This window comes from Scyliorhinus canicula, chromosome 1 (genome assembly GCF_902713615.1).
Source record: "Scyliorhinus canicula chromosome 1, sScyCan1.1, whole genome shotgun sequence".
Taxonomy (NCBI): domain Eukaryota; kingdom Metazoa; phylum Chordata; class Chondrichthyes; order Carcharhiniformes; family Scyliorhinidae; genus Scyliorhinus; species Scyliorhinus canicula.
Genome location: NC_052146.1, coordinates 280,623,633 through 280,645,068, shown reverse-complemented (window position 1 = coordinate 280,645,068; position 21,436 = coordinate 280,623,633). Strand labels below are relative to the sequence as shown.

The window sequence follows — 21,436 nt, the reverse complement described above, 5'->3', positions numbered from 1 at the left end:
CAGGAGGAAAGTATGTTATAGTAACAGGGGTGTTAGAAGGGAAGCAGTTGGTGTTGGTGAATGTTTACGCCCCAAATTGGCTTGACACAATGTTCATTAAACAGCTGCTGGCAAAGTTACTGGATCAAGACACCCATCAGCCTATTTTGGGAGAAGACATGAATTGTGTGCTAGACCCAAGGGTAGATTATTCTAGGACACGATTGCTGGCCCTGAGGGGTATGGCAAAACACATTAATTGCTGTTGTAGATGGGGGGGAGGGGGACTCACAGACCCTTGGCAGTTCAGTTATCCGGGGGGGGGGGGGTAAAGGGTTCTCGTTCTTCTCCTCAGCACACAATGTTTATTCCAGGATTGATTATTTCATCACAAGTCGATCGCGAATGACGGGTGAAGAAATCTGAGTAATCGGCGGTGGTCTTTTCTGACCGTGCCCCACATTGGATGGTCCTTGAGTTGGGGGTAGGTTAGGGGCATCGACAGGGGTGGCAGCTGGATGTGGGTCTGCTAGCGGACATTGGGTTCTGTGCAAGGATCGCAGGGGCTATCCTGGCACTGAAGGTTGCAATTAGAAGAGAAATTATGGTTGGGATTCACCATCGGCCGATGCCGAAATCAGGGGTAGAATAGCCTCCGATGCCAAAATTGCAGTAGGCGCCGGTCTGATGCCAAATTGGAATCCGGTGGCACCCCGAAAATGGCGTAAAAGCGTCACTCGCCGTGTTGCATTTTAGTGCCAAGAGCGGGCCTGATCCACTATTTTCTGGGGCCTCCGTGATTCACTGCCGCCCATGGGCTGAGTGTTCGATGATGCGGTTCACTTGTGCTCTCAGCGGCCGTGAACCCGGTGTGGCGGCTGTGGACGGTGTCCAACGCCACCACAGACGGCCGCGAGCCATGCTACTGGCCAGGGGGGCTTCCGCGGGGACTGTTGGGAGGTGGCCAGGGGTGCAGTATTTGGCAGGTCAGGTCTGCGCAGGGCCGGCACCATGTTTTACGGCACGACCGCTGCAGGTCGTTGGCTTGCGAATATGTGGCCACACACCTGGCCATTCACCAGCTGTTTATATCGTCGGAATGGTGGGTTTTACTCAGTGCAGCTGCTAGCCCCTCACCCATGGCAGGATCAGTGAGGGTTTAGCGCCGATTTTTCATTTGTCAAAAGCCACAGTTCCCACGCCGGTGTCGGCACTTCGCCTCCAAAATGGCGAATCCAGCCCATTATCTTTCAAGGCCTATGTAGAGCTGGAGGCAAGGAGGGAGCAGGAAACACTAGTAGGCTATATTACAGAGGTAGATTGTAAGTACGTAGACACATCATCCCAAGACCTATTAGCGGAGAGGAGGATGCGGCAAACGTGGTTAGGTCTGATTACTACAGCTAAGGTGAGCTAAAGGGGCTATTTACGAATTTGGTGGTAAAGGTCAAGGAAGACTTGCAAAACTGGGGCGGCCTCACGTTATCCCAGGCGAGCCGAGTGCAATCGGTTAAAATGAACATCTTACCGAGATTTTATTCTTATTCCAGTGCCTTCTGAGTTTTTTACCCAAGTCTTTTTCAGAGAGATTGACCATCTGATGACTGGGTTTATTTGGGCAGGTAAGAGCCCGAGAACCAGGAGGACATTGCTCCAGAGGGAGAGGGACAATCAGGGGCGTTGGCCTTGCCAAACTTACAATATTATTATTGGGAGCTAATGCTGGAAAGGTGCTGGAGTGGTTTGGAGATTCAGATGAGCTTTGGGTTCGGGTGGGAGCAGAGTCTGTGAGGGGAGCAAACCGAGCAGCACTGGTATCAGCCTGTTACCGGTGGTACCAAAGAAATATTCATCTAACTTGGTAGTAGTAGCCATGTGAAAAATTTGGAGGTAACTCCGCCATCATTTTAATTTGAGGGCTGCCTCTAGGCAGACCCCTATCTGTACGAATCAGTTATTCGAACCTGCGAGGTCGGATGTGAAATTTAGGGACTGGAAGGATAAAAGTTTAGAGAAAGTGGGAGACTTATTTTTAACAGCTCAGTCCGCTAGCTATGGGGAACTGAAAGAAAAATATGGACTCACAGATGCTGATGGGTTCAGGTACCTCCAGGTACACAGCTGAATCAAACCGTACTTTTCAGCCTTTCGATGCAGCAGCCTTTGACCTTGCTCAAGAGGATCTTATCCTGCCCTGGTTTGGAGGTGGCCAGCATGTTGGATTGGATTGGATTGGATTGGATTTGGATTTGTTTATTGTCAAGTGTACTGAGGTACAGTGAAAAGTATTTTTCTGCGAGCAGCTCAACAGATCATTAAGTACATGAAAAGGAAATAAAATAAAATACATAATAGGGCAACACAAGGTACACAATGCAACTAGATAACACCGGCATCGGGTGAAGCATACAGGGGTGTAGTGTTAATCAGGTCAGTCCATAAGGAGGTTGCTCAGGAGTCTCTGCTGAGATTGTGAAGGCAAAATGGACGGAGGAGCTTCGTCCGCTCTTGGACAAGGAGTTTTGGAGTGAGGCGTTGAGGAGGGTGAACTCTACCTCGTCCTGTGTGAGGCTTCATCTCATCCAGCTGGACATGTGTTCTGAGCGCACCTTACGAAGGTTAGAATGAGTCAGTTTTTTGAAGGGGTGGATGATAGATGCAATCGGTGTCTGGGGGGACCGACACATCATGCGCACATGTTCTGGTCGTGCTCCGAGCTGGCAGACTTCTGGAGGTCCTTTTTCGAGACTGAAGTATTGGGTTGGAGCCTTGTCCATTGGTGGCAATATTTGGGGTTTCAATTGTGCTAGAACTCTGGATGGGGTTAGGGACATGGGGCGGGATTCTCCCCTACCTGGCGGGGCGGGGGGTCCTGGCGTAGCGGAGTGGCGCCAACCACTCCGGCGTCGGGCCTCCCCAAAGGTGCGGAATTCTCCGAAACTTTAGGGGCCAAGCCCTCACATTGAGGGGCTAGGCCCGTGCCAGAGCGGTTGGCAACACACCAACTGGCGCCCAAACCGGCTCCAGCGGCCTTTGACGCCTGCCGCCCGGGGCTGGCCGAAAGGCCTTTGCCGGTTTGCGTATGCGCCGGTGCTTCAGCTACCGCTGACGTCACCACCGGCGCATGTGCGCTGGGGGATTCTCTTCCGCCTCCGCCATGGTGGAGGCTATGGCGGCGGCGGAAGAAAAAGAGTGCCCCCACGGCACTGGCCCACCCGCCGATCGGTGGGCCCCGATCGCGGGCCTGGCCACCGTGGGGGCACCCCCCGGGGTCCGATCGCCCCGCGCCCACCCAGGATCCTGGAGGCCCACTCGCGCCACCGATCCCGCCGCCACCAGAGGTGGTTCAAACCACGGCGGCGGGAGAGGCCTCCCAGCGGCGGGACTTTGGCCCATCGCGGGCCGGAGAATCGCCGCAGGGGGCTCGCTGATTGGCGGGGCGTGTTTACCGCCCCTGCCAATTCCCGGGTGGCGGAGAAGTTCTGCCACGGCAGGGGCGGGATTTTCGGCGGCCCCGGGCGATTCTCCGACCCTACGGGGGCTCGGAGAATTTCGCCCATGGTCTTTTGCCTCATTGGTGGCAAGGAGCCAGATCCTCATGGGCTGGAGGTCGATTATACCGCCAAGCGCCTCGGCGTGGCTGGATGACTTGATGGAATTTTTACATCTCCAGAAGGTTGAATTTACAGTGAGAAGGTCAGTGGAAGGATTTTACCACAGATGGCAGCCGTTTAGATTGTAATTTAAATAACTGGTCACTGTTAGCTGTTGGGAAGGGGAATAGATTGGGTGGGAGGGATTTAGTAACTATGTTTTACATTTGTAAGGGAAGGGGGTGGGGGACAGGATTCCTACTGTTAATTTTTTTTTAAATTTTGTCGGTTTTGTACTAAAATTGTTAAAAAGGTTTAATAAAAATATTTCCCAGCGGCATGTGTGGCACAGTGGATAGCACTGGGACTGCGGCGCTGAGGACCCGGGTTCGAATCCCATCCTTGTGTCACTGTCCGTCTGGAGTTTGCACATTCTCCCCATGTCTGCGTGGGTTTCACCCCCACAGCCCAAAGATGTGCAGGTTAGATTGGCCACACTAAATTGCCTCTTAATTGAAAAAAAATAATTGGGTACTCTAAAAAAAATGTTTTAATTCCCAAAAAAACTAATGTTAGGGGAATTGGCATTCTGAATTCTCCCTTAGTGTACCCGCATAGACGCCAGAGTGTGGCGACTAGGGGATTTTCACAGTAACTTCATTGCACTGTTAATCTAAGCCTACTTGTGACACTAAAAAAGACTATTATTATTATTATTTCTACATTGCAGCTAAATCTCTTCCAGAGTTTTCAAGGTTGCGTGTACCTGATTGCCATGCTATAGCTGACCTGGCCATGTACAACTATGTGGAGGTATGTGAAAAATGACTCCAAAGACATTTTTATAATAAAGCCTTACTAATGGTTAATTTAGACTAATATTTCTCAATGCAACACAAAGGAGTGAATGAGCATCTACAATAATCCACACCATGAGCTGGTGATTTCAATCGTTGATAGGTGCAGCCAACATTCAAGGCAACAACTTATTCTCGTTCAAGTGGATCTTTTTATTTTTTCCATGGACTCTAGGTTTTTTTTTAATAAACATTTTATTGAGGTATTTTTGGTTTTACAACAATGACAAAATAAACAATATACATAAGTCTATAAACACAGTGTAAAAAGCCTGCTTCCTCCCTTACAGGTCCCACCTTTATTAACTCCTATTCTAAACTAAACTACCCCCCCCCCCCCCCCCCTCTGCTGACGAATAATTTTCTGCAAAGAAGTCGACGACCAGTTGCCACCTCCGGGCGAACCCTAGCAATGACCCTCTCAAGGCAAACTTGATTTTCTCCAAACAGAGAAAGCTAGCCATGTCAGATAGCCAGGTCTCCGACTTCGGGGGCTTTGAGTCCCTCCAGGCTAATAATATCCGTCTCCAGGCTACCAGGGAGTCAAAGGCCAGAACGTCTGCCTCTTTCTCCTCCTGGATTCCCAGATCTTCCGACACCCTGAAAATCGCCACCTCCGGATTCTGTGCCACCCTTGTTTTTAACACTGCGGACATGACGTCTGCAAACCCCTGCCAGAATCCCCTAAGCTTCGATCATGCCCAGAACATATGGACATGGTTCGCTGGCCCTCCTGCACAGCTTGCACACCTGTCTTCCACCAAAGAACCTGCTCATACAGGCCACTGTCATGTGAGCCCGGTGAATGACCTTGAACTTTATCAGGCTGAGCCTGGCACATGTTGTGGACGCATTGAACCTACTCAACGCATCCGCCCTGAGACCATCCTCTATCTCTCCTCCTAACTTCTCTTCCCATTTGCACTTCAGTTCCTCAGTCTGCATGTCCTCTGACCCCATGAGCTCCTTATAGGTGTCGGAGACCTTCCCTTCTCCCACCCACACTCTGGAAACTACCCTATCCTGTATCCCCCTTGGTGGTAGGCGCGGGAAGGTTGAGACCTGTCTACGAAGGAAGTCCCGCGCCTGCAGGTACCTAAATTTGTTCCCCTCGCCAATCCAAATTTCTCCTCCAGCTCCCTCAAGCTCGGAAAGCTCCCCTCTGTAAACATATACCCCGTCCTCTCAATCCCTGCTCTCTGCCATCTCCAAACCATCCCGCCCATCCTTTCCAGGGCAAACCGGTGATTATTACAAATTGGAGACCAGACCGATGCTTCCTCCACTCCCCCATGCTTCCTCCATTGCCCCAGACTCAGGGCTGACACCATCACGGGGCTGGTGGAGTACCGTGCCAGCGGGAACTGAAGAGGCGCCGTTTCAACGTCCCCAAGCTGGTGCCCTTACATGAAGCCGCCTCCATATGCTCCCATGCCGACCCTCCCCCCACCACCCACTTCCTCATCATGGATATATTCACCGCCCAGTAATAGTTACTGAAGTTTGGCAGCGCCATCCCGCCCTCTCTCCGGCTCTGCTCAAGCATCCCCTTCTTTACTCGTGGGGTCTTGCCCGCCCATACAAAGCCCGTGATAACTTTGTTAACCCGTTTAAAAAAGGTCCACGGAATAAAGATGGGGAGACACTGGAACACAAACAGGAATCTCGGAAGGACTGTCATTTTCACCGTCTGGACCCTCCCAGCTATTGACAACAGGAGCGTATCCCACCTCCGAAAATCGTCCTTCATTTGGTCCACCAGACGGGCCAGATTAAGTTTGTGTAACTGTTCCCATTCCCGCGCCACTTGGATGCCTAGATACCTAAAACTTCCCCCTACCACTCTGAACGGCAGTTCCCCCAGTCGCCTCTCCTATCCCCTTGCCTGGATCACAAACAACTAGCTTTTCCCCATATTTAGTTTGTACCCCGAAAACCGGCTAAATTCCCCCAGAATCCTCATGAATTGTTCAATCCCCTCCACTGGGTCCGATACATACAGGAACAGGTTGTCTGCGTAAAGTGAGACTCTGTGTTCCATTTCCCCCCCCCCCCCCCCCCCCCGGACCAACCCCTTCTGGTTAAAGCCCACTCTTCTCAGTAGTCCTGGTCAGTATGTAGTAATCCTGGTCAGTGTGTATGCCCCTAGTTGGGTGATTTGGATTTTATTAGGAGGATGCTCAGGAAGGTCCCCGACTTGGACTCGCGTAAGCTGATCATGGGCGGAGACTTTAATACAATCCTGGACCCGAGCCTGGACTGGTCATGTTCAAGAACGGGCAGGTTGCCAGCGATGGCAAAGGAACTGAGAGGGTTCATGGAGGAAATGGGGGGAGCAGAACCATGGAGATTTATCCAGCTAACGGCGAGGGAGTTCTCGTACTACTCCCATGCCCACAAGGTGTATTCCCGAATTGAGTACTTTGTTGTGAGTAGGGACCTGCTGGCCGGAATGGTGGGGGCAGAATATTCGTCAGTTGCCACATCGGACCATGCTCCGCACTGGGTAGGCCTGCAGCTTTGTATAGACAGCTTTCAGCGCCCACCATGGAGGCTGGAAGTTGGATTACTCGCGGACGAGGCGGTGTGTGAGAGGCTGAGGAAATGCATGCAGAATTACCTGCAGGTGAACGATACTGGAGGTCTCTGCAGCAGTGCTGTGGGAGGCACTGAAGGCAGTGGTGAGAGGGAAGCTGATTTCAATCCCGGCGTACAGGGACAGGACGGACAGGGCAGAGACGGACCGACTGATTATGAAAATTCTACGAACGGACAGGAGTTACGCGGAATCCCTGAGGCCAGAGTTACTCAGGAAACGACAGAGGCTGCAGGCCGAATTTGGGTTGCTGACTAGAGGCAAGGCTGTAGAGCAGCTTAGAAAGGTAAAATGCGTGATTTATGAGCATGTGCAGAAGGCCAGTAGAATGCTTGCGCAACAACTAAGGAAGAGGGAAGCGGCCAGGGAAATAGGGAGGGTAGTGGATGGGGAGGGTAATCGGCAGGGCTGAACAAGGTCTTTAGGGACTTTTATAGGAAGCTGTACATTTTGGAACCCCCCGGGGGACTTGGGGGGATGAGGCTATTCCTGGATGGACAGACATTTCCCAGAGTGGGGAGGAGGTTGGTGGATGGACTGGGGGCCCTGATCAGGATCGAAGAGGTATTGGAGGCCTGAAGGTCATGCAGTTGGGTAAAACCCTGGGGCCGGACGGGTATCCAGTGGAGTTTTACAAAAGATTTGCTGGGATAGTGGGGCCGTTGCTAGTCAGGGTCTTTAACAAGGTAAGAGACAGAGGGAGTTTACCCCCCAAACGATGTTGCAGGCCACCACCTTGCTTATTCTGAAACGGGATAAGGACCTGGAGGCTTGTGGGTCATACAGGCCGATCTCTTTGATCAACATAGACGCCAAGTTGCTGGCCAAGATCCTGGCGACCAGAATTGAGGACTGTGTACCGGATGTAATTGTGGAGGACCAAACCGGGTTTGTAAAGGGGAGGCAGCTGGTGGCCAACCTAAGAAGGCTGTTCAACGTGATTATGATGCCCACGGAGAGTAGGGAGGTAGAGATAGTGTAGCCATGGATGCTGAAAAGGCTTTTGACCGGGTCGAATGGGATTATCTGTGGGAGGTACTAGGACGGTTCGGGTTCGGGGCGGGGTTCATCGACTGGGTTAGGCTATTATATCAGGCCCCAGAGGTGAGTGTAAGGATGAACAGGACATCGGACTACTTTAGACTGCACCGTGGGACAAGACAGGGCTGCCCTCTCTCCCTACTGCTGTTTGCGCTGGCCATAGAGCCGCTGGCAATGGCACTGACAGCTTCTAGGGGCTGGAAAGGACTGATCCGGGGGGGAATGGAACATAGAGTCTCGTTATACACGGATGATCTGCTGTTTTATGTATCGGACCCAGTGGTGGGGATGGACGGTCTTCTGGAAATCCTGAGGGAATTTGGCTGGTTCTCAGGATATAAATTGAACATGGCTTAGAGCGAAATGTTCGTAATTCAGGCGAGGCGGCAGGAGAGTAGGCTGAAGGGGTTGCCGTTCAGGCGAGTGGGGGAGAGTTTCTGATATTTGGGGATTCAGGTGGCACGGGACTGGGGCAGGTTGCATAAGCTCAACCTGTTCCGACTGATGGAACGAGTGAGGGAGGAGGTTCGGAGTTGGGATGCGCTCCCGCTGTCATTGGCGGGGAGGGTGCAGACTGTTAAGGTGACGATTCTCCTGCGGTTCTTGTTTGTTTTTCAGTGTCTCCCCATCTTTATCCCGCGGTCCTTCTTTAAGAGGCTGAATAAAATTATTCTGGGATTTGTATGGGCAGGTGCATACTCTGGGGTTTTATGTACCCGAACAGGTGCCGGAGTGTGGCGACTAGGAGCTTTTCACAGTAACTTCATTGCAGTGTTAATGTAAGCCTACTTATGACAATAATTATTATTATATTGGGGCAGCACGGTAGCATGGTGGTTAGCATAAATGCTTCACAGCTCCAGGGTCCCAGGTTCGATTCCCGGCTGGGTCACTGTCTGTGCGGAGTCTGCATTTCCTCCCCGTGTGTGCGTGGGTTTCCTCCGGGTGCTCCGGTTTCCTCCCACAGTCCAAAGATGTGCGGGTTAGGTGGATTGGCCATGCTAAATTGCCCGTAGTGTCCTAAAAAGTAAGGTTCGGGGGGGTTGTTTGGGTTACGGGTATAGGGTGGATACGTGGGTTTGAGTAGGGTGATCATGGCTCGGCACAACATCGAGGGCCGAAGGGCCTGTTCTGTGCTGTACTGTTCTATGTTCTATGTTCTATGTTCAATCATCTCAATCTATCCCTACATTATTCAGTTCTATTCTTAAACAAATACATACCCCAGATATTTTTAAATAACTTAATAATGGATATAACATTAACAGAGGAAATGCCTTCTTACACGTGAGAGGTTAGGAGTTGAAATGAAATGCTTGACTGGTGGAGACAGATTCAGAAAAGGATTGGACAACTATCTGAATGAAAAATAATTGGGAGGGCGACATGGAGAAGGCGGGAGAGTAGGACTGGGTGATTTGCTCTTGTGGAGACTAGCATGGTGACAACAGGCTGAATAGCCTCCACCTGTGCTGTAGCAATTTCTATGATTTGTGTTTTTTGAGTTGTTGCATGTTTGTTGCCCATATTCACTGCACTGATGGTTATCGAGATAGTCCATGAATAGCCCCATGGATGTTGACAAAGATGCTTTACATTATTTTGAATGTATTTCTTACTGTTCTATGCAAGTCAATTGAAATATTAATTTGCAACACAACTACAAAGACACCCAATGGAAATCCATTTAATCCAATATTATGTACTGAATTTTGGTTCAAAGCTTTTTCTTTTTGATACACTTAAGTCTGTATTGGTTGTCTGGCGCCAGCTGTCTCAAACTGGTTTCTTTGGAGATTAATTTGCACTGCTTCCAGCAAAATCAAATTAAGCCTCAGCAGAAGCCTCCAGGCATGGTAGCCATGTAAACATTAATTGATTTTTGTACTCATATTATAGTTTATAATACCGATGAACATTTAGCAATTTGTTGCAATTTTTGGTTACAAAGTTCACAAAATAATTTCAAATAATTTCTGTATCTTTACAGATGCGTCAGCATGTGAACTCAAAGTGGTTTATTTTTCGCAAATTTGTGGATAATATCCTCCATTTCTGTCTGCCAAGGACTATTGTGCCCATGTACACCATGGTGAGAGATGCTTCAATCCTCAAACTCTGAACACTTGTTATAAGCTTGTAGTGATCTCTGTATGTGCATGTACATAAGGGGTTAATGTGTAATCAGTAGCACCACATGATCACTACAGGGCCCGACCCACAGGGGTATAAAAGAAACCACATTGGGTCTCTCTCTCTCTCTTTTGGATGTACTTTGACCAGGACAGGAGTACCAGATTAGCTCAGATGGTTAGTGTAGTCAAGCATAGTTACTGTAGTTAGATCGTGTTAACCTTATCACTAGTATTAATGTTAAAGAAAATAAGTCACCCAATTATTGTTATAGTTACTCAATAAACCTTTTGTTACTACTGGACGAGTTTGAGTCTTCATCGAGATTCAGAAGACCTCATCAGTAACCAAGGTTTGAGTAACACATATTACACTCCGTAGTATATCAAAACACACAGAGAAGTGTAATAAAAGATGATACAGGAATGTAATAAAAGAAACCCGATGTAGATTATGGTGAATTGGGAAAACAGATTTCAAGGTTTAATCCTCTCCATTACTTTTATTTTATTTTAGGTAACTTTTACCAGAATACGTTACCATGAAGTTATACAGCGGTCAAAACAGCAAAGAATGGTATTGTATACTTTTTGAAGCCCTAATATTTATTATTTCGATCCTCCGTTTACAGAGTAAACAGCGATTCCATTCAGAGATTAAATTATTCTGTGTTGTATCCAATGCATGGAGACATTGGTGTCCAGCCATTTTATTTCCATAGCTCATTGTTGGCTACTTTCAAGAATATCCTTTCTGGAAATTGAATCTGTCTAGTGTGTGTCAGGGCACGCTTCTTGGTTCCGTAACAGATTACACTCCAACTGACAGGCAATGAGCAAATTTGCTCAAACTTTCTTCTGAGCCCACATTGCCTTATATTGCCCACATTGACACGTACCATAAAAGTTAGATTAAGTCTGTGGAGAAAAACCCTGGAGATTCAATGCAGAATAAAGACGTGTACTTGTCTGTTTCATTCCACCCATTTATATCAGCAAGTCTCATTGGTGTATGTGGTGGTGATGATAGAGGAGGGGAGAGGAGCAGGAAAGGCTAGTCTATATGCAAGTGAGAAGGATCACCAGAACCCATATCACAGATGTTAATAATAATTGTCTATTGTCACAAGTATGAAGTTACTGTGAAAACGACCCTAGACCCCACTCGGAAGTCATGTTTAAAAAGGTTACATCTTACCAAGGAAACTATTTATTAATTTTGCAATTGTCTGGAAAGAGTAAGCATGGACCATGAGGCATGTCCCTTCTTCATCAGCCCTCATAGCCTGGGAAAGATAAATTAAAAAAGACTGAGGCTATTTGTCCTTTGCTGCTACCATGAGTGTTGTGTAGTTAACATCATCTTTTAGAACCAAATATGTCATAAGGTTCCCAGGAGAGACCCAAGATCAGGGCATTGGTACTATCTGCACTTGATCGCCGCTGGACGTGCATTCTCAATACACGCAACTAACCACAACACTGATTGTGATACAGATCATTCCTATTGTGCACCAAGGTTAGGATGCAATGTTTGAAGTTTTTTCAGACAAAGCAGAAATGTCATCCTCATATTAACAGCAGTTTCAACAGATTGATAAAAGCCAACAGTGTTCAGAAGAGATGTGGAACATATTTGGAGGCACCATCTACAATCTGGAAATGTCATAATATGGGAAGCAAGAGCAGAAACATGCTGACTGGTTTGAGGCTACACATGTAATGGAACCTGTCACTGAAGCTAAGGGGTCCACTCTCATTAATTATAAGGAAGAGCCGAATGAGAAGACTCTGCGGGCACCAAAAGCCGCTCCATGTCCAACAGACTGCTAGACTGTGCTCCAAATGGTTACAACTTTACCAAATGTCCTTCAGCACGGGTGTGCTGGTGGAATGTATGAAAGGATCCAATGAGCGCCAGAATGAGCAATCAGCAAAGAAATTGGCTCCAATGCAAACAAAGGCAGGGAAGGTCACCAATTGGAGATGGGTGGAACACGACCTTGAGATATACTCAGCGAGAATATGGTCAACAGGGCTAGTGTCCGAGGATATGCATAAAGCAAAGATTGTGGCTCTGTACAAGAACAATGATGAGCATGGAAATTGCAACAACTAGGTGAGGCATTCTGCCAGCTGAGCATTGTGCAAAAAAACCTTTCCCTGTGTTCCCCTTGTCAGACTGCAGATCCTGGCTGAACACACGTACGCCGAATCCCAGTGCGCTTTCAAAACTATAAGATCTACAATTGATATGATCGTCTCAGAACAACAGATGCAAAATAAATGCTGTGAACAAGGAAGACCACTATACATTGCCTTCATCAATCTCACCGAGGAATAGGGCAGCACGGTGGCGCAGTGGGTTAGCCCTGTTTCCTCACGACACCAAGGTCCCAGGTTCAATCCCGGCTCTGGGTCACTGTCCGTGTGGAGTTTGCACATTCTCCCCGTGTTTGCGTGCGTTTCGCCCCCACAACCCAAAAATGTGCAGGCTAGGTGGATTGGCCATGCTAAATTGTCCCTTAATTGGAAAAATTAATTGGGTACTCTAAATTTTTTTTTAAAAATCTCACCGAGGAATTTGACCATGTGAACAGAGATGGTCTATTTAAGCTGCTGGAGAAAATTGACTTGCTGCCAAAGCTGCTCACTGTGATCTCCTCTTCCCAGGACAACATGATGGGTAAGGTCAGCTAATGGGGTAACATTGGATCCCTTTGAGAGTCACAGTGGAGCCAAACATGGTGTGCTTTGGCACTGGCACTCTTTGGCATATTCTTCTATTTGCTGCTATTGTATGCTATTAGGGGTTATCATAGAATTTACAGTGCAGAAGGAGGCCAACCGAAGGTTATATGGGGACGTAGAACTTGAAATACAGACAGATCAGCCATGATCTTATCAAATGGTAGACCAGGCTTGAGGGGCCCAATGGCCTACTTCTGCTCCCACTTTGTATGTACGTGTGTTTTTCAGGCAGAAGTGCACCATTTAAAAAAAAAAACACACCAAAAACTGGCAAGATCCTGTGTTCTGCAGTAACCAGTGACGCCATCTTGGAAGCCTGTAATTTCTTAAAGCTGTGGCCACACAACTTAAAATCGTCAAAAATGGCTTGCAATTCTTCACTTGCAGCTCCACTGGGATTTATCCATGGCCCAGACCAGTCACACAACTGGACAGATATTAAGATTTAGTGTTGCTGCAGGTCTCAATAAAAAAGATCAAAGGCAGAACAAGTTAGTACACTTCTTTACTCAATTGGGCTAATAGCAGACAACACCTTTGCACAACAAGCCATTGATGAGTTATCTGCCAAAGTTGATGTGTTTTGAAATCTTTGCATGTCCATTTCAACTTGAGGTCCAGTAAAATACAAGAGAGAGTTAAATTGAATAAGAGTCCAGCTCCCTGGGCCACCTCCGATTCTTTAATTCACTATCCCTACAGGCTGGCAGAAGGATATGAATGTGGTGCTTTAAAATCTGAGCATATCGGAGACAGAAACGTGGTGGGTTTTGCAGACAATTCACTCCCTGACTTCCTCCAAACAAAGGATGATCTTGCCCTCAACATGCCTATCCAGCTAACTAGCCTGTGAGCTATGTGAACAACACAGGACCATCCTAATCGGAGAGAACGCTTCATGGGGTTGAAACCAACCCTCATTTCAACATATCAGGACACAAAAATGCAGGGACCAACCAAATCAGGGGAAGGAATCTCTGACCCTCCCAGCAGAGTGATCTTCCAGTGCTGCAGTATGAAGCTCCCTCACAGGAAAGATCAATGTTCTGAAAATACAGCCCATGCTTCCACTGCACAAATCAAAATCTCAGCACCGCACTGACCTCCCAAAGGTAGTCCCCAAGGTCGAGACCGAAGATCCAGAAGATGCATGGCCATTCTTCTTGGCGAATATCAAAGAATGTGTTTGTTTGTTTTAGAATGCTGATTTCTTGATAAATGTTCATCTAACTCAATTTAAATTAGATTTCAGTGCCAGTGTGACAGTCCCGACAGATGAGGAACCCTGGTTCCAAGGTAATTGGATTCAGGCGGTAGACCGTCCACTGTATGGAGCAAATGGAGTCCGAGTCTCGCTCCTTGGCATAGTCCTTGAACCACTGATGGATGCTGCCAAACAAATCTTTGAGCTGATGTATGTCATCCGCAATCAGTCTTTTCTCTTTTGAGCAGAGTTGCCCGAGTAGCCCTTAGTCTTATCTAGCCAGCGGACGATGTCAAAACGGCCACAGCCATTAGCCAGCCAGAACAGCACAGTCCTGAGTCCTCCAACACGAAAGAGTACTCAGACTCTGATTTCACCTGTCGTTTTTTTTTTATTGCATGGAGCAGGTTAGTCCATCATAATTCCAGGTCCTGGAAAGTCCTCAATGATAAGAACTTCATACCAAACACTAGATTACCATTGCACCTCCTGTGGAATTGGTACCAGAGATGCATTAACAGTCTGAAGAACACCTACCTCCAATTATGATGACAGGAGAGTCGGAAGACCGACCAACCAATCACTGTGAATACACAGCAACCTCCAGCCAGCATGAGAAAACCATAAGGGAAGCTGGAACCGGCACACCATGAACGATACAAATTGGAGGTGAGCATGCCATTCAATCTTCTTTAGCCTCAGCAAACTTTCTGAAGGCCCAAATGGAAAAGGAAGAAGAAGAAAAATGCCACCAAGTAGATGGTCACCGTTTTTGTCCACCCTGCAAGATATGGTCAAGAGCAACACCAATTCGCTGCCAAACCTGGCACACCAATCAGGCATGGTTTAAACTCAATCGATGGAAGAAATGGTGAAACTGTACCCAAGCACTTGTCTGGCCTCCAAGCCAACACAACAGGATGCCGTTCTTCTGACAGAACAGGGAAAGAGATGTGGAAGGGTTATCATAAGGCCTCCGGACCACCTGATCCTCTACCTTCAAAGATTAGCAGGGGTGTGATGGGTTAGTGAGAATTTTGTGAATGTTGTTAATGTTAATACCATAATAGTGTATTTTTATGAATAGCATTAAGGTTGTAACCATAAGGTTAATGCACAAGAATTATAACAATGCATGATTTGGATGTAAACTAAAGTAACTCTATATCAATAGGGTAAAGACTTGGGAGAGGTGTAGTACATAATATAGATGTATATTGGACAGCACGGTTAGCACTGCTGTTTCACAGCACCAGGGAGCTGGGTTTGATTCCTGGCTTGGGTCACTGTCTGTATGGAGTTTGTACGTTCTCCCTGTGCCTGTGGGTTTCCTCCGGGTGCTCCGGTTTTCTCCCACGGGTCCTGAAAGACATGCTTGCCAGGTGAATTGGACATTCTGCACTCTCCCTCAGTGTACCCAGAACAGGTGCCGGAATGTGGCGACCAGGGGATTTTCACAGTAACTTCACTGCAGTGTTAGTGTAAGCCTACTTGTGTCACTAAAAAAGATTATGGATCCCAAATTGGGATGATGTGGGTTTTCTGAGGGGATTGCTGGCAGCAATCCCAGATTTGGCCACGTACCAGTTGATCATGGGAGATTTTAACTGTGTCCTGGTGCCGAGGGTGGATAGATCGAGCCCCAGATCGATGGGTAGGGTACGAATGGCAAGGAATTATGTGGAGTTCAATCAGAATGGGGAAGTGTTGGCAGGCATTTTATGGGAAGCACTGAAGGCAGTGGTCCGGGGGGAAATTATCTCATTTACGGTCCGTGCGGATAGGGAAAGGAGGGAGGTACATGATCGTCTAGTGAGCGAGATAGTGGAGGTGGACAGGGAATATTCGAGGGTGCCCACCATGGAGGGTTGGCGAGGAGAAAAAAGTTGCAGGGGTAATTTGACAGGCTGACAACGGGAGGGGGGGGAGGCGGTAGGTCAACTGCGTAGGGCACGAGGTGTGCAATACGAGTATGGGGAGAAGGCGAGCCGCATGCTGGCGCACCAGCTGCGGAGGCAGGCTGCATCCAGGGAAATATTGAAGATCCGGAGCCAGCGTAAATCCCGCCCCCGCCGTGGCCGAAGACCCTCCGCTGAGAGGCCAATCCCGCCGCCGTGGTTTCAACTATCTCTGGTGGCGGCGGGATTGGCGGCTCGAGCGGCCCCCCGGGGTCCTGGGGGGGGCGCGGGTGGATCGGACCCCGGAGGGTGCCCCCACGGTGGCCAGGCCCGCGATCGGGGCCCACTGATCGGCGGGCGGGCCAGTGCCGTGGGGGCATTATTTTTCTTCAGCCGCCGCCATGGCGGAGGCGGAGAGAACCCCCCTACCGTGTATGCGCTGGTGGTGACATCAGTGGCCGCTGACGCACCGGCGCATGCGCGAACCGGCGAAGGCCATTCGGCCAGCCCCGATGCCAGGCGGCGGGCGTCAAAGGCCATTGGCGCCGGTTTTGGCACCAGTCGGCATGGCGTCAACCACTCCAGCGCGGGCCTAGCTCCCTCTCCACACCTTTGGGGAGGCCAGACGCCGGAGTGGTTGGCACCACTCCACTACGCCGGGACCCCCCGCCCTGTCGGGTAGGGGAGAATCGCGGCCCCGGACTGGGGCTGGGGATGTGGTGTCGGAGCCAGGGAAGGTAAATGAGGCATTTAGGGAGTGTTCCCAGGGACCTTATGGGGCAGACCCAGAAGGAGAGGAGGGGGGACATGGGGTTGTTTCTGGACAAGCTGGAATTTCTCCAGGTGGAGGAAGCAAAGAGGCAGGCGCTGGAGGAGACTCTGGGGCTGAGGGAGGTGCTGGATAGTATCAGGGGTATGAAGTCGGGGAAGGCCCCTGGGCCGGATGGGTACCCGGCAGAATTTTATAGGGAATTTGCGGCGGACCTGGCACCACATCTGTTGGCGTTTAATGAAGCACTGGAGAAGGGGGAGTTGCCGGAGACAATGAAGCAGGTAGTGATCACACTAATCCCCAAAAAAGAGAATGATCCGGTGGAATGGGGTCGTATAGACCCAAATCACTATTGAACACTGTTGGGAAAGTATTGGTTAAGTTGTTGGCGGGGAGAATGGAGGATTGTGTGCCGGGGGTGGTTGCAGAAGATCAAACAGGCTTTGTGAAGGGCAGGCAGCTCGCGAGTAATATAAGGCGGCTGTTGAATGTGGTGAAGAATCTGTCAAGAGCTCTGGTACTGGAGGTGGTGGTGTCCATGGACGCGGAGAAAGCATTTGATCGGGTGGAGTGGCGGTACTTGTTTGAAGTTTTGGGAATGTTTGGGTTTGGACCGAGACTTGTGGCATGGGTGCGGTTGCTGTATGTGGCGCCAAGAGCAAGGGTGAGGACGAATGATATGAGCTCTTGAACTTTGACTTACACAGGGGTACGAGGCAGGGGTGCCCACTATTGCCGCTGCTGTTTGCACTGGCCATAGAGCCATTGGTGATGGCTCTCAGGGGGTCGGCAGAGTGGCAGGGGACAATGAGGGGATGGAGGGAACATGGGATGTCGCTCTATGCCGATGACCTCTTGCTGAATGTTTCAGATCCGTTGGAGATCCATAAGTGGAACTTAACAAAGCTGGTGGAGGAGGCAAGGGAGGATCTTAAGAGGTGGCATACACTGCACTTAACGTTGTCGGGAAGGTCCAAGTGGTGAAAACTAATATTCTGCCGAGGTTCTTGTTGATCTTTCAGGCTCTCCCGATCTTTATACCAAAGGCCTTTTTTTGGAACGTGGACACAATCATCTCTGACTTTGTATGGGCGGGGAAGGTGCCGTGGGTGGGGAGGATTCTGCTCCAGAGGCAGAGGCAGCCGGGGGGGGTGGGGGGGAGGGGGGTTGGCGTTGCCAAACTTGCTTCATTATTATTGGGCGGTGAATGTGGACAAGGTGCGGCAGTGGTTGGAAGCAGAAGGGGTAGAGTGGGTTAGGATGGAGGAGGAATCTGGTAAGGAGTCTAGTTTGAAGGCTATGGTGACTTCAGAATTGCCAATGGCTCCGAGTAGGTATTCAGGGAGCCCAGTGGTGCAGTCCACGGTGAAGATGTGGAATCAGTTGAGGAGGCATTTTAGGATGGAAGGGATGCCGGTGCTAACGCCGCTGTGCGAGAATCATGGGTTTGAGCCGGGGGAGATGGATAGTGTACACAGGTGGAGGGAAGTGGGGCTGGTCAAGGTGAGGGATTTGTATTTAGAGGAAGGGTTCGCTAGTCTGGAGGAGCTAATGGAGAGGGTAGAGCTGCCGAGGGGTAGTGATTTCAGTTATCTACAGGTTAGAGACTTTGCACGAGAGGTCTGGAATGGGTGCCCTAGATTGCCGGTATACACCCTGCTGGAGTGACTGCTGCTTCCGGATGTGGAAGCGGAGGGAAGAATTGGGGATATATACAAGTGGCTGGGGGAGCAGGGAGGCGAGCGGGTGGTGAAGTTCAAGGAGAAATGGGAAGCGGAGTTGGGAATGGAAATCAATTGGGGAGTATGGAGTGAGGCACTGCGAAGGGTAAACGGGACCTCCACTTGTGCAAGGATGAAATGAAAAAATGAAAATCGCTTATTGTCATGAGTCGCCACATTTCGACGCCTGTTCTGGGAGGCTGGTACGGGAATTGAACCGTGCTGCTGGCGATTTAGCCCAGTGTGCTAAACCAGCCCCATAGCCTTTGAGCCTGGTACAGTTTAAGGTGGTGCACAGGGTGCATATGACTGAGGCGAGAATGAGTGGGTTATTTCAGGGGGTAGCAGATGAGTGAGAGGTGTAGGCGGGGGCCAGCGAAAGATTATGATTATTATCGAACAGTTTGGAACAAAAAGTGTTAATGTAGCAGTACAGCCCACACCGTGACGCAGGAAGGTACATGATGCAGACTCAGTCTGGAGGTGGACACAGTTGGGTTAAGACCTAGAATGGGGTCAGCTCCATCCCTGTACCTTCTCCCGTATATATGTGCATAGTTATGAGTTATCAACAAAGACTTACTTTTAACAGTCCAGACTTGAACCCTACCTCATGGTGTCTGAAGAGGATTCTTTGGTTGAGGAGGGGCGGCTTGTTTAGAGGCAGCACATGTTGCTGCCTGTTTAGTTGTACTAAATTCAATTGATGGCGACTGCCGGCATTGCACTCGCAATATTTGATCTGCGCTATTATCATCAGGTCCTTCTGAAAATGTGACTCCTGTCAGAATTGTACCCTATTGTGTAAATATGCAACTAACAAAGTGACTCCCTTTTCCTTGCAGATAATCAATACTTTGCTTTTTGTTATGGGAATGTCAGCAACAATCACAGGAGCTGCCTTCATTGTCAAGCATTTTCCCAAGGGCCTTACCATCCAGCTGCAGAATTGGAACTTTAGCTTGAAGTAACTCGAAGCAGTCAAATGGGAAACAAAATCCTTGCATTTTCAGAAGAAATGGAAATCCCATGTTTTGCTAATTAAGATATTGTGGTCTTAATTTTCCTGTGAGCAGACATTAATGGGCGATCACTAATAAAAAAATACTTTAATGGACAAACCATTGACATTTATTACTGCCTATTTTGAATATTACACCACCTGGGCCATGGGTTTCTGATGTCTCTGTCTTGGCCTCATGGCCTCCATCGCCGATCCCCAGGCCTCCAGTCCCATCGCCATATTTCAGTGCCGCCCCCTCCCCCACTCACCCCTGAATATTCCTTCCATCCTCCTCTGCCAACTCTCTGAACTCCCTCTTCCCCCAAACCTGAATATTTACTTCCATGCCAGATGGAAAAACTACAGCAAATCAGGCTTCACCATCCCTTTCTGCTCTGGCCGATCCTGCAACCTCCACTCTCCAGGGAAGGTGAGGGGTGGGAAGATGGGTGGTGAAGGTGATTCAGGAGTGGGAGGGGGGAAGAGAGTGGGGGGAAGAAGAGAAGGTGAAAGTTTTGGGGTGAAGAGAGGGGGTAAGTAAAATGCTGCAATCAGGAGGTGGGGCAGTGTTGTGTTGGACTAGTTACAGGTTATGCAGAAAAGTATGTTTGAGCACTGTTTGGGGCAGTTGGTGACAAATGATGTCAGTTACGTTACTTTCAATATTAAAATATAGCTAAATGATTGCTTTTGAGTGCAAATGCTTTCAAACAATGGTAAAAATGATTGAGTTTGAGCACAATTGAGTGCAGGTGAACACTGTTGACTGCAAATGATGTCAAATGTCAACATTTTCTGAAGTGGGTCATTGATAAGGTTTCAACCACCAATCGTGACTGATTGTATTGGTGTCAGATGAATTTACCTCCATCAGCAGGCTCGACAGGCAGAATGGGGAATCTTTAAGTCATTGATTTTTTTTTTAAAGTAATTTTTATTGAAACATTTTGTATTTATATAACAACAACGAACAGCAATAAAATACCAACAATAACAATAACAGTCATAAACATTCGCCCAACCTCAATGAACAACAAAACATATTAACAACAAATTAAATTAACACAATATTAAGTTAAATAACCATAGAAAAAAAATAAAGAACACCCTCGTTCCCCGCCCCCCCCCCCCCCCCCCGGGTTGCTGCTGCTATTGACCAAGATACCTTTCTTTGAGTCAGAAAGTCCAGAAAAGGCTGCCACCGTTTATAGAACCCTTGTACTGATCCACTCAGGGAAAATTTGACCCTCTCCAATTTTATAAATCCCGCCATGTCACTGATCCAGGACTCCACGCTTGGGGGCCTCGCATCCTTCCACTGCAGCAAGGTCCTCCGCCGGGCTACTAGGGACGCAAAGGTCAAAACACCGGCCTCTTACGCCTCCCGCACTCCCGGCTCTACCGAAACTCCAAAAATCGCGAGTCCCCACCCTGGTTTGACCCTGGATCCAACCACCCTCGACACCGTCCTCGCCATCCCCTTCCAGAATTCTTCCAGTGCCGGGCATGCCCAGAACATATGGGCATGATTCGCCGGACTCCCCGAACACCTGGTGCACCTGTCCTCACCCCCAAAGAACCTACTCATCCGAGTCACAGACATATGGGCCCGATGCAGCACCTTAAATTGGATGAGACTAAGCCTCGCACATGAAGAGGAAGAGTTAACCCTCTCCAAGGCATCCGCCCAAGTCCCATCCTCTATCTGCTCCCCTAGTTCCCCTTCCCATTTAGCCTTCAGCTCCTCCACTGACGACTCCTCCACCTCCTGCATTACCTTATAAATGTCAGACACCTTCCCCTCTCCGACCCACACCCCCGAAAGCACTCTGTCCATCGCCCCCGCGAGGGCAGCAAAGGAAATTCCTCCACCTGTCGCCTAGCAAATG

At 49.0% G+C, this 21,436-nt stretch overlaps 1 protein-coding gene across 3 annotated transcripts in view; it reads left to right on the top strand.

Annotated features, from left to right (window-relative positions):
• LOC119974801 (kynurenine 3-monooxygenase) overlaps positions 1-19,666 on the top strand; it is a 102,565-nt gene extending 82,899 nt beyond the window's left edge. For 2 of the 3 annotated variants that reach the window (XM_038814069.1, XM_038814076.1), the window contains exons 12-15: positions 4,303-4,385; positions 10,057-10,158; positions 10,716-10,775; positions 19,390-19,665. In XM_038814069.1, the coding sequence (XP_038669997.1) occupies positions 4,303-4,385; positions 10,057-10,158; positions 10,716-10,775; positions 19,390-19,515 (371 nt within the window). In that variant the 3' untranslated portion in view covers positions 19,516-19,665. Of the gene's footprint in view, positions 1-4,302; positions 4,386-10,056; positions 10,161-10,715; positions 10,776-19,389 lie in introns of all 3 variants that reach the window. The other variant, XM_038814084.1, reaches the window with a different exon arrangement.
• The last annotated feature ends 1,770 nt before the right edge of the window (positions 19,667-21,436 follow it).